Source organism: Scyliorhinus canicula, chromosome 20 (assembly GCF_902713615.1).
Source record: "Scyliorhinus canicula chromosome 20, sScyCan1.1, whole genome shotgun sequence".
In the NCBI taxonomy this organism is placed as follows: Eukaryota; Metazoa; Chordata; class Chondrichthyes; order Carcharhiniformes; family Scyliorhinidae; genus Scyliorhinus; species Scyliorhinus canicula.
Genome location: NC_052165.1, coordinates 3,342,130 through 3,354,160, shown reverse-complemented (window position 1 = coordinate 3,354,160; position 12,031 = coordinate 3,342,130). Strand labels below are relative to the sequence as shown.

At 43.9% G+C, this 12,031-nt stretch overlaps 1 protein-coding gene across 2 annotated transcripts in view; it reads right to left on the bottom strand.

The window, feature by feature from the left end:
* LOC119954732 (cat eye syndrome critical region protein 2-like) overlaps positions 1-12,031 on the bottom strand; it is a 109,160-nt gene that overhangs the window by 70,963 nt on the left and 26,166 nt on the right. For both annotated transcript variants that reach the window (XM_038780254.1, XM_038780253.1), the window contains exons 3-4: positions 2,537-2,720; positions 1,364-1,500 (exon numbers count right to left, since the gene is read on the bottom strand). In XM_038780254.1, coding sequence (XP_038636182.1) covers positions 1,364-1,500; positions 2,537-2,720 — 321 coding nt within the window. The remainder of the gene's footprint in view (positions 1-1,363; positions 1,501-2,536; positions 2,721-12,031) is intronic.

The following is a 12,031-nucleotide window of genomic DNA, read 5'->3' as shown; positions in this document are numbered from 1 at the left end:
CAATGAAAATACATGCATGGGAACAACAAACACATAGGCCAAGATTCTCCGAAATCCCGGCCAAGCGTTGACACCGGCGTCAAAACCGGCGCGTGCAAAGCCGGCGTCTATGGCCCAGTCATTCTCCCCGTCCTCGGCGGCTACAACGGTGCCCGACTGCTGTGCGCTGCTCCGGCATTGAAAGTCAGCCCTACATGGCCGGCGTGGGTCTGCGCATGCATGCCGTGGTCATCAGCGCGCCGGGCAACATGGTGGAACCCTACATGGACCAAGCGCGGATGAACATAGACACCCCCCCCGCCCGGAATTAAGGGTGCTGCCGATCAGTTGCCCCTGATTGCGGGCCTGACCACCGTGGAGGCATCCCCCCGGTCGCCCCCCCCCCCCCCCCCCCCCCCCCCCCCCCTTCCATGACAGCCCCTGCAACCAGAACACAGAGGTCCCACCGGGTAGGACTATACGGGTAGGACCATATGCAAATGACGCCGGCGGGCGCCTGGCCCGTCGAGCGCGCAGAATCACCGCGGGGGCGGCCCCCGACCTGCAGCGCGATTGCCACTGATTCTCTGGTGGTGCTATGTCTTTTCGTCCGACGTCACTTCGTCCAACGACACTTCGTCCACGTCTTTTGGTCCAACGTCTTTTTGTCCGCCCGTCTTTTGGTCCAACGTCTTTTTGTCCGATGATTTTTTTCGTGAAAGACTTTTTGTGACTTGTTACGTTTTTTTGTCGGATGATTTTATTTGTAAAAGACTTTTTGTAACTTGACTTTTTGTAACTTGCTTAGTAGCACTCCACTCCACTCCACTCCCCACATTAACTTTTTGTAAATAGAAATCTTCTCTAATGCACATAGCAAGGTATAATATGCAATAAAGGATTTTTATTACCGGTCTCTTTCTTAATTCGGGAATTTTAAGTAATTAATAAACTTCTAGATTTTTTAACTGCATTTTTAGATTTTTTAAACTGCATTTTTCAACTTGCATTTTATCAATTACTTGCATTTTAGCAATTAAATTCACTTGCTGTATTGTACTTGCATTTTATCAATTAAATGGTTTTATACGGAGTTAATTTGTAATTGGATAATTGGACGAAGTGACGTTGGACCAAAAGACGGGTGGACAAAAAGACGTTGGACCAAAAGACGTGGACGAAGTGTCGTTGGACGAAGTGACGTCGGACGAAAAGACGCAACACGTCTCTGGTTGCCGGCTCAGCTTCAGAGCAGTGTGGTGGGATTGATTCGCGCCCCTCGACCCCCCCCCCCCCTCCTCCAGCGAGTATCCGACCCGGCGCAGGCTCCGAGAATCCCGGCCATAGCCCAATTTATGTAAACAAAGTACGGATTAATAATTACATTTCTTCTGCTTGGTTTTTCTCCAGTGCGAAAGGTGGTCTCTCCTTGTATAAACGAGTGCCATAAAAATACCAATAGGTTGCTCCAAAGGCATCTTCTCCTAAAGGTTCAACTCGCAAATTGTCAGCATCCAGACCCTGATAGGCAAAGACACAAATCAAAGCGAAATATAAGTCGTACACTTTTAAAATACTCAGCAAATTGCACACCATATTGTCCAGGAACTCAGCTCAGCTATAAAGTAACAGATTATTTTTGAATATGTTAGTAGCTACCAGGCATCACAGCAAAATCACACTCGCCACAAACAACACCAGCCTCAAGCACGAGAAGAATAAATATAGACTAAATTATTCAAAATAAATAGTTGAGCAGAGAGTGTTGGGGAATGCAAGGATTTTAATAACTTGGAAAGGGTAGAAAGATTTACTAAATTGGCACCAGGAATGAAAGGCGCTAAAACCTTTTCATTTCAGCAGAGGTGAATATAGGATCAAAATTATGAGAGTGTTTCACGAGTTCAGTAGGGCACAACCTTTGCCACTGGATAGCCAGCAGACATAAATTTAAGATAGCAGTCTTTAAATGGAAAGGTTTGAACTTTCCTAAAACTAGAGGGTTCAAGACCTAGATCGAAAACAATGAGATAACAGAATCCATAAGAACAGCTAAACGTAAAGTGAATAGATGTTAGAAAAGAAAAGAGGATTTAGTAAGTTTTTGAGAAAGCTGTTGCAGGCTTGATTGGTCAAATGTTCTCCTTGTGTGCTGTCAAATTCAATGACATTAGAAGCACATGAAAAATCCAAAGGCGGGTTTGGGTTGAAGAATCCCAGACTCCGCTTTAATAAGCAGCCTGGAAGATTGATGGATTTGTGGCAGATCCAGAAGTATACACATGTGGAGGATAATTGAACAGCTTTTCACTTTTGCTACTGCTGAGCTTTAAGAAGTCATGATTCATCCAGGCAGTTGCAAATAGTGTGCCAGCCCTTACAATCTGCGCTCATAAAGGAATAAGTGTTTCTTGAGTGAAGAATTTGAGGGATCCTGTGGGGGGCTCTACAGGAGTAAATGACTTCAGGGAATGGGAAAATTAGATAAGAGGCTCTGTAAGTAGTTAGCTTAGTGCATGGTGTGAAGCAAGAACCATCCCTTCATTTAAAATGGTACCTTTAAAAGATCAAACACGTCATCTGCATCCAATCTGTAGTCACATAACCTGTGCAACAACTCAACGCGCAATCGAATGGGTAGTTCTTTGAACTTGGTGTTTTTCAGTGGGTTCGGCCTCCCTTCCTCAAGCTCCCATCGATGTTTAATAATGTCTTCTAGGTACATGTCACAACTGTCAGGTCTGGGGAACAAGCACATCATTAATTTGGAAAGAAAGTTTTCAATATACAGAATGCAAACTTTCCACCTTTGCTGGTGTTAGATAGCACTCACCAGGATTACATTACATAGTACCTGGACATAAAATATATGGCGCAGAAACAGGCCATTCAGCCCAATCAGCCCATGCGAGTGCTTATAATAATAATAATCTTTGTCACAAGTAGGCTTACATTAACACTGCAATGACGTTACTGTGAAAATCCCCAAGTCGCCACATTCCGGTGCCTGTTCGGGTACACAGAGGGAGAATTCAGGATGTCCAAATTACCTAACAAGCACGTCTTTCAGGACTTGTGGGAGGAAACCGGCGCACCCGGAGGAAACACATGCAGTCACGGGGAGAACGTGCAGACAGTGACCCAAGCTGGGAATCGAACCTGGGACCTTGGCACTGCGGAGCAACAGTGCTAACCACTGTGCTAGCGTGCAGCCCTATGCTCCACTCAAGCCTCCTGCCCATCTTTGCGTATCTAAATCTACCATTCTAACCATCAATCCCCATCTCCTTCAAATGCTTGAGTAGTTTCCCTTCAAATGCATGAATACTATTCACTTCAGTCACTCCCTGTGGCAATGGGCTCCACCTTCTCATCATCCTTTGGGTGAACTTTCTTCGGAATTCCCCATTAGTTTTTTTGTGACTGTGAACATTCTGGGAAGTGACATTTAAATAAATGGACAGAAAATTTGAGCATCCACATGCACAACATCATGGCAGGTGAGGCTTCATATTGTATGCTTCAAAGATAAAATATATCTCTAAAGGATAATATTTATGCAGCATTTCCTATGCAGTATAGTCATTTCATTTTCTTTTTAAATGATCGTGGCAAAGGGCTCTTAAGCCGATCTTAATATCTACTCCTGGACAGTGCAGCAACATAATTTTTGACTTCATTAATATGCTGCAATCCAGAACAACACAGCTTAAAAATTAGATGCTGGGCAGTGTAACGAGACAGTCCTCTATGAAAGGCAAGTGTAGACTAACATCACTGAAATGTGTATCCTGCTGTCCGGAGGGTGTGATAAACACACCCTCATATGTTAGATGTGGATATTATCCAAGAAAAAGGAAGAAAAGGCAGGCGGTAACTCCTATCGACTTAATTTCATACTTGTTAATTTCATAGCATTTCAGTGCACATGTATGAATTAGCCTGCTGGATATTAATTCACGAGAACAAAACCAGCTATCAAAGGCCATGTTTGGTAAATGTTAAACCTATCTACTCAATATCATCTGGAATTTTTATTTAGCAATGGAAGCAGCATGTGCAAGGTTAAAACAGGTCACACAGGGTTAAAATCAGTCATGGATAGCTACGTTTTGCAAGTTGGAGGCGATTTACATTCACTTAGCATTCAAAGGTGTCACTTCAGATGCATTGTTGCTTAGAAGCCCTTTGTGAGACGGTGCTGCTTAGGTGTAGCCCTATTCAATTTGCTCAGCTTGAGACTTCAGTCACAGACGGCCAGGCTACAAGATGTCTCCACATTACAATGGAATGTAAATAGTATTTTCCTTATCAACTGTAAGTAAGAAAGAACAAACTTGTATTTTCACACTGCCTCAGTGATTCCTCAAAGGGTCAATTCAAAAAATCCTCTGCCACACAAAAACGCTGAAGCAGATTTCAATCATTCTTAAAACAGACACTTGAAAGAGAAATATTGGGACATACTAATGCTTAAATATTTAAATAACAGTGAGGGTAATGGTACTCACCATTATTTATCCACAGGTGGTACAAAAATTTCAGGCAAGCAGCAGATAAGAATACAAGAACATAGGAAAAAGGAGGCCATTCGGCCTCTCGAACTATTCATTAAGGTCAAGATGTGTTAGCGTTTCAAATTCCACATTCCCATCTAGCCCTCGTCATTCTACCACAGCTTTAAAAATATTCAATGCCCCTGCCTCCACCACCCCATTCTGGACTCCCCCTCCTTTCCACATTCAACTCGTCAAGATTGTCCAAAATTCATACTTCAATAAGTCACCCCCTCTCACTTCTAAACTCCAACAGCAACAGGCCCGGTCTTTTCTCATAAGACAACCTACTCATTCCAGGTACCAACCCAGTAAACCTCCACTGAACCGTCTCCGATTATACAGCCTTCCTGTAGCACAGGTGGATAGCACTGTGGCTTCACAACGCCAGGGTCCCAGGTTCGATTCGCCGCTGGGTCACTGTCTGTGCGGAGTCTGCGTGGGTTTCCTCCCACAGTCCAAATACGTGCAGGTTAGGTGGATTGGCCACGCTAAATTGTCCTTAGTGTCCAAAAGGTTAGGAGGGGTTATTGGGTTACGGGGAAGTGAGGGCTTAAGTGGGTCGGTGCAGACTTGATGGGCCGAATGGCCTCCTTCTGCACTGTATGTTCTATGTTCTAAGGAGGTCACAACTGCACACAATATTTTACATGTGGTCTCACCTGTATAACTGAAGCATAACATCCTTACTTTTATGATCAATTTCCATCGTAACATAGGTAGGAGCTGCAGTTGACCATTTGGTCCTTTGAACCTGCTCCACCATTCAAGAGCGTGGCTCACTTTCTACCTCAACTCCATTTGTCTGCACCATTCCCATATCCGTTCCTTCCTTTAATACCCCAAAATCTATTGACCTCAACTGAGCATTCACGATTGTCCCAAAGATTCACAATCTTTTGAATGAAGAAATTTCTCATATCAGTTCTAAACAGTTGACCTGTCTATTGTGAAACTATGAACCCTAGTCTAAATTCCCCAGCAAATGTAAATATATTCTCAGCCTTTACCCCGTGGAACCCCTTAAGAATTTTATACGTTTAAGTTAGATTGCCTCTCATTCCTCAAACCGCCAAAGAACATGCGCCTGTGTCTCTTCTCAGGACAATCCCCTCATCCCACCAACTAGTCCAGCAAACGCCTGGACTGCCACTCGAGCAAGTATATTCGTTTTTGGGTAAGGATACCAAAGGTGCACACAGAACTCGAGGTGTGACCTCACCAATGCCCTTTATAATTCTAGTAAAATGCTACTCTTGTACTTCAATCCCTTTGTCACAGAAGCTAACACACAATTTACCTTCCTAATTGCTTGTTGCACCTGGATGTTAATTTTCTGTGACTCATACAAGGACATTCAAAAAGTATTTATTATTTTTCTAATTCTGCTCATCCAGTACTGCATGTCAGATAAGCAGTCTGATAGTTTAGCAACAGTAGAGGGGTTGAGAGTGGTGATGATGTGGAATGGGGCAGCACGGTAGCCTTGTGGATAGCACAATTGCTTCACAGCTCCAGGGTCCCAGGTTCGATTCCGGCTTGGGTCACTGTCTGTGCGGAGTCTGCACATCCTCCTAGTGTGTGCGTGGGTTTCCTCCGGGTACTCTGGTTTCCTCCCACAGTCCAAAGATGTGCAGGTTAGGTGGATTGGCCGTGATAAATTCCCCTTAGTGTCCAAAATTGCCCTTAGTGTTGGGGTTACTGGGTTATGGGGATACGGTGGAGGTGTTGACTTTGGGTAGGGTGCTCTTTCCAAGAGCCAGTGCAGACTCGATGGGCCGAATGGCCTCCTTCTGCACTGTAAATTCTACGAGGTAATGGGATGTTGCCAGCATACTTTTAAAAACAAATGCTGTGCCTTTAGAAAATGTTGCCGAGGGCAGCACGTAGATAAGAAAAAGGAAGGGGCCAAGGATAAACCATTCATCATCAAAAGGCGCTGACAAACCAGCTTTGACAAAGAGTCATGCTGACTTGAAACGTTAGCTCCTGTCTCTCTCCACAGAAGCTGTCAGACCGGCTGAGATTGTCCAGTGTTTTCTGTTTTTGTTTCGGATGCCAGCATCCGCAGTAGTTTGCTTTTATCCAAAGACGTGGCATTAGTTTTTACATGTACGCGGACGACAGAAAGCTCTACCTCACCATCACCTCTCCACTGTTACTGGAGGAGCAGAAATGGATAAACTCACACTTGCATCACATTTTATTCCACCTGCCATGTTTTTCCTACTCACCCAACATGTCTATATCCCACCTCAGTTTTTTTGCATCCTATTGCCTACTTTCCCAGCTAACTGTGTTGTCACCAAACCTGGAAATATTACAATTAGTTCCTTCACCAAAACCATTGACATAAATTGTAAATAGTGAGTTGCAAGTACAGATCCTTGCCGTACCCCACTAGTTCCAGCCTGTCAACCCAAAAATACCATGTTCACTCCTATTGTTTTCTGTCCATTAACCAATTGGAACATATAACATACAGTGCAGAAGGAGGCCATTCGGCCCATCAAGTCTGCACCGACCCACTGAAGCCCTCACTTCCACCCTATCCCCCTAACCCAATAACCCCTCCTAACCTTTTGGTCATTAAGGGCAATTTAGCATGGCCAATCCATCTAACCCGCACGTCTTTGGACGGTGAGAGGAAACCCACGCACAGGGAGAACATGCAGACTCCGCACAGACAGTGACCCAGTGGGGAATCGAACCTGGGACCCTGGCGCTGTGAAGCCACAGTGCTATCCACTTGTGCTACCGTGCTGCCCTATCAATATTCTCTATACTGTACTGTACTTTGTACCCCTAATTCTCAATCAATATTATTGCATTATCCCAATTTTATGTAACATCCTATCAAATGACTTTTGAAAAAATAAACAGTACATCTGCTAGTTCCCCTTTATCCACCCTACTGGTTATATCCTCAAACAACTAACACAACTGTCCCATTCATTTTTCAAATTATAAATTTAAAGTATCCAATTATTTTTTTCCGATTAAGGGGCAATTTTGCGAGGCCAATTCATCCAACCTGCACATCTTTGGGTTGTGGGGGTGAGACCCACGCAAACTCCACATGGACAGCAACCGGGCCCGGGATCGAACCAGGTCCTCAGCGCCGTGAGCTCACATTCTCCTATCAACCTTTTTCGGATTTTAAAAACTGCCTTTTGATATGCAATCACCATAAAGTAGCGCCAGCCTGTACATAATAAGGCCCCACAAACACTATTATTTTATCTTTTTGTGTGGTGCGACAGAAATTCAGACAGACAGAATCTTGGTTTCACATCACAACTGAAGTAGAGTAGCTCCAATACTGCACCACACCCACTCAGGTGTCAGCCCAGATTCTGCGGACTAGTCATGGAGAAACTCTGGCTGAATCTTGGTTTGTAGGAAGCTCATCTCCAAATCAAGTCTCGAGTCTAGCTGGCACCAAAAAAATAATTAAACAAACAAACCTGCTGCAACATTTACAATAAACCTGTACATGCATAATGGTGGCACGGTAGCACAGTGGTTAACATTGTTCCTTCACAGCGTCAGGGTCCCAGGTTCGATTCCCAGCTTGGGTCACAGTCTGTGCGGAGTCTGCACATTCTCCCAGTGTCTGCGTGGTTTCCTCCGGGTGCTCCGGTTTCCTCCCAGAGTCCCAAAATGCGTGCTTGTTAGGTGAATTGGACTTTCTGAATTCTCCCTTTGTGTACCCGAACGGGCACTGGAGTGTGGCGACTAGGGGATTTTCACAGTAACTTCATTGCAGTGTTATTGTAAGCCTACTTGTGACAATAATAAAGATTATGAGAAAACTGATCTTCACTGTTTATCTGTTGTGAAGTGGCCTTTTAGAATGAAGGGTAAACAGTACAATTCTATTCACTCTTGGCTTATTTGCAACTTCTTTCCTTAACAAATATCTGCAACAGTAAACCAGAAAAACTTGTTTTCTGACTGACCACTATTATTTTGTCCTTTTTTTTCAATTAAGGGCAATTTAGCATGGCCAATCCACCTACCTTGCACATCTTTGGGTTGTGGGGGTGAATGTGCTAACTTCACACGGTCAGTGACCTGGGGCCGGGATCGAACCCAAGTTCGCGCCGCCATGAGGCAGCAGTGCCAGCCACTGTGCCACCATGTCGGTCTATTATTTTGTCATCTAGGCCTATGGTTCAAGCAGAAAACTCTTGGCACACACTGGCGCAGCACTGAGGTGAGTGCTAGATTGTCGGAGGTTCCATCTACTGGTTGAGATGTTCAATATCTCAGGTAAATGGCAGTTTTTTGAAGGGGATCAGGGGAGTTTACGATGGTGGCCCAGCCAATATATATCCCCCAACAAACATCACAAAAGCATCTGATCTAAACATTACACTGCTGCTGTTTACAGGAGCCAGCTGCCATATTTCTGACTTTACAATAATGACTACAATTCAAAAGTACATCAATGCCTGCAAAGTGCTTTGGGATGCCGTGAGGTCATGAAAGGGAATTCTTTATTTTCTTAATTTTTTTTGCTGGATCCTGTAAACATTATTGCTCTACGATCCAATTGATTCCTTTTAATACTATTCTTTTGTTTGTTTTTAAACAGCTTTTTCTGCAACATCTCTGTTGTTTATGGACTTTCATGGGATTCTATTCTTGATCCCACTATCTGTTCCTTTCTATCTACTGCAGCTGTTCAATCACTGACTCAACAAGGACAATTAGGGATGAGCAATAAATGCTGGCCCTGCCAGTGACGCCCAAATCAAAAGATCAGATTTTAAAACCTTTTTATCGTGGCTTTCTCAACAATTTCTCCACAATCCCATCCACCCCGCAGATTGCCTGTAACTGACATTTTAGAGACAGAACATCCTTGCTTCGTCGTTTTTCTATTGTGTTTGATTCATGTCATTTCTATCAATTCAGTATTGTAAAAAATGCCTCTCATCACTCTTCATTCCTTTCCTCATCTGATCACAGTTTCCACCCACACATGTCTGTTGCTTAATATCCTGAGCTCTTCTTCAACCATTTATCAAATTACCACTAAAACCAACTATGTTCATAGAATTGTTACAGGGCAGGAGATGACCTGCCCATCTTGTCTGCACTGGCCCACCAAATGAGAATCATGACTTAGTGCCATTTCCCTGCACATTTGATTCTCTTCAAATCATCATCAAATAGGGGCAGCACGGTGGCACAGTGGTTAGCACGGTTGCCTCACGGCATCGAGGTCCCAAGTTGAACCCGGCTCCGGGTCACTGTCAGTGTGGAATTTGCATTCTCCCCGTGTTTGCGTGGGTTTCACCCCCACAACCCAAAACATGCGCAGGATAGGTGGACTGGCCATGCTAAATTGCCCCTTAATTGGAAAAAAGGAATTGGATACTCTAAATTTAAAAAAATCATCAAACACACTCTTGAAATCCTCGATTGAACCTGCCTCCAACAGACCTCCAGGCCACGCATTCCAGACGCGAAACACTCTTGTGAAAAAGCTTTTCCTCACATCACATTTGCTTCTATTACACATCACGTCTACTGATTTTGAACATCTCCATCACATCTCCTCTTAGCCTTCTTCTCTTCAACGAGAACAGTCCCAAACTCTCCAATTTATCATCACTGAAGTTTCTCATCCTTGGAACCATTCTTGTCCATTACAAAATAAACATTTTCCATCCAGTTTCGTACTCAAACAATTCTCTTTACAATAGGCCTTAAATTTCATCCATTTTTCAAATGCCATTTACTTTGTATCTTGGCATTTTCATCTGTCCTGAGAATGCTGCATCCTCGGAATTACTCTGCGCTCTCTCTCTCTCTCGCAGAGGACCATATTTTCTCTACCGAGGCGGGTAGCTCGAATCACGAATTTGGACCACCCACCTGAATAAAAACCAATATGTGCAATTTTCACTCCTGGGGGCAGGGGGCTGTATGCTATAGTCAGGCCCATTAGCCCTGGCAGCGCAGCACAGCACAGGCAGTCATGGGGGCTGGGGGAAAGAGTACTGAGACAGGCTGATGTAAAGGCCCTTCTATTTTCTCAGGGATAGTCCCAATTATTATGCAAACTGTTCGGCTCATACCCTCTTACTTCCCCATCCACAGCACCTCCTACTCTCCATGCCTACTCAATGCCATCACTGGCCTCCACCCGTCCCACCTCATAACCTCCATGCCAGGTCAACACAAGTTCATGCCCCCCATTCCAACTCATGCCATCCACCCCCATGCCACTCAATGTCAATGCATACCCACTGCATAATGCCCATGCCCCTCCATGGCCACTCATTCAGTATTCATCATGGGCAGACAGGAGAAGCCACACGGAGATGAAATTTAAAAAAAAATAAAGTTCACTCCTGCACAGTTGCCCAAAAAACTCCCATTCATGAAATCCATACAAAGTTTTAAAATCCCAATTGATTAACATCTGGGGGAAAAACCTCCATTCAGACCTAACATCAAAGTCAGCTAATACATGAATAGAGTCTTGGCACTGTTTATCGAACTGTAAACTCAGGTGACTACTCAGGATAGCTAGGTTTTATTTATTTTAAATTTTGTTTTTGGAAATTAACCAATCAAGGGGCAATCCAACATGGCCAATCCACCTATCTTGTACATCTTTGAGTTGTTGGGGCGAGACCCACGCAGACACTGGGAAAATGTGTAAATTCCACACAGACAGTGACCCCGGGCCGGGATCGAACCTGGGTCCTCAGTGCTGTGAACCCAACCATTCATAATGACAGAATTACGGCACTTGACAAAGTGTCAACAAAGAAGCTGCAGGAACAGATGCTAACGTTTTTTTGAAAGTTACCATTTCTTCTTTTGCCAATTACCTTAAATCTGTACCCTACTGTTCTCAATCTTTTTACTAATGGGAACAGCTTTTCCCTATCTACTCTGTGCAGATCCCGCATGATTTTTTTCCTTAACCTTTTCTTCCAGAAGGAAAACTGGCAAACTCTCCCTTCTATCCACGCAACTAAAGTTCCTCATCCCCTGGACCCATTTTTGTGAATGTTTTCTGCACTCTCTCTCATGCCGTCACATCTTTCCTGCAGTGTGGCACCTGGAACAGGGCACAATATTCCAGTTAGAGTCTAACCAGCATTCTATACACGGTAAACATAGCCTCCTTGTTCTTGTAATCTAGGCCTCTATTATTAAAAAGGCCTAGGAAGCTGTATGCATTATTAACTATTTTCTCAACCTGTCCTGCCACTTTCAATGACATATGCACATGTAAACCCAGGTCTCTTGGCTCCTGTACACCCTTTAACAGTTCATATTGTTTGTCCACATTCTTCATACCAAAATCAATCATTTCACACTTGCCCATATTAAATTTCATCTGCCACTTGTCCGCTCATTCCACAAAGTTATGACCTTTCGAAATCTACATTACCCTCCCCACTATTTACAATATTTTGAAGTTTGTATCATCACCAATTGTGAAATTTCCATTGTTATGACACCCT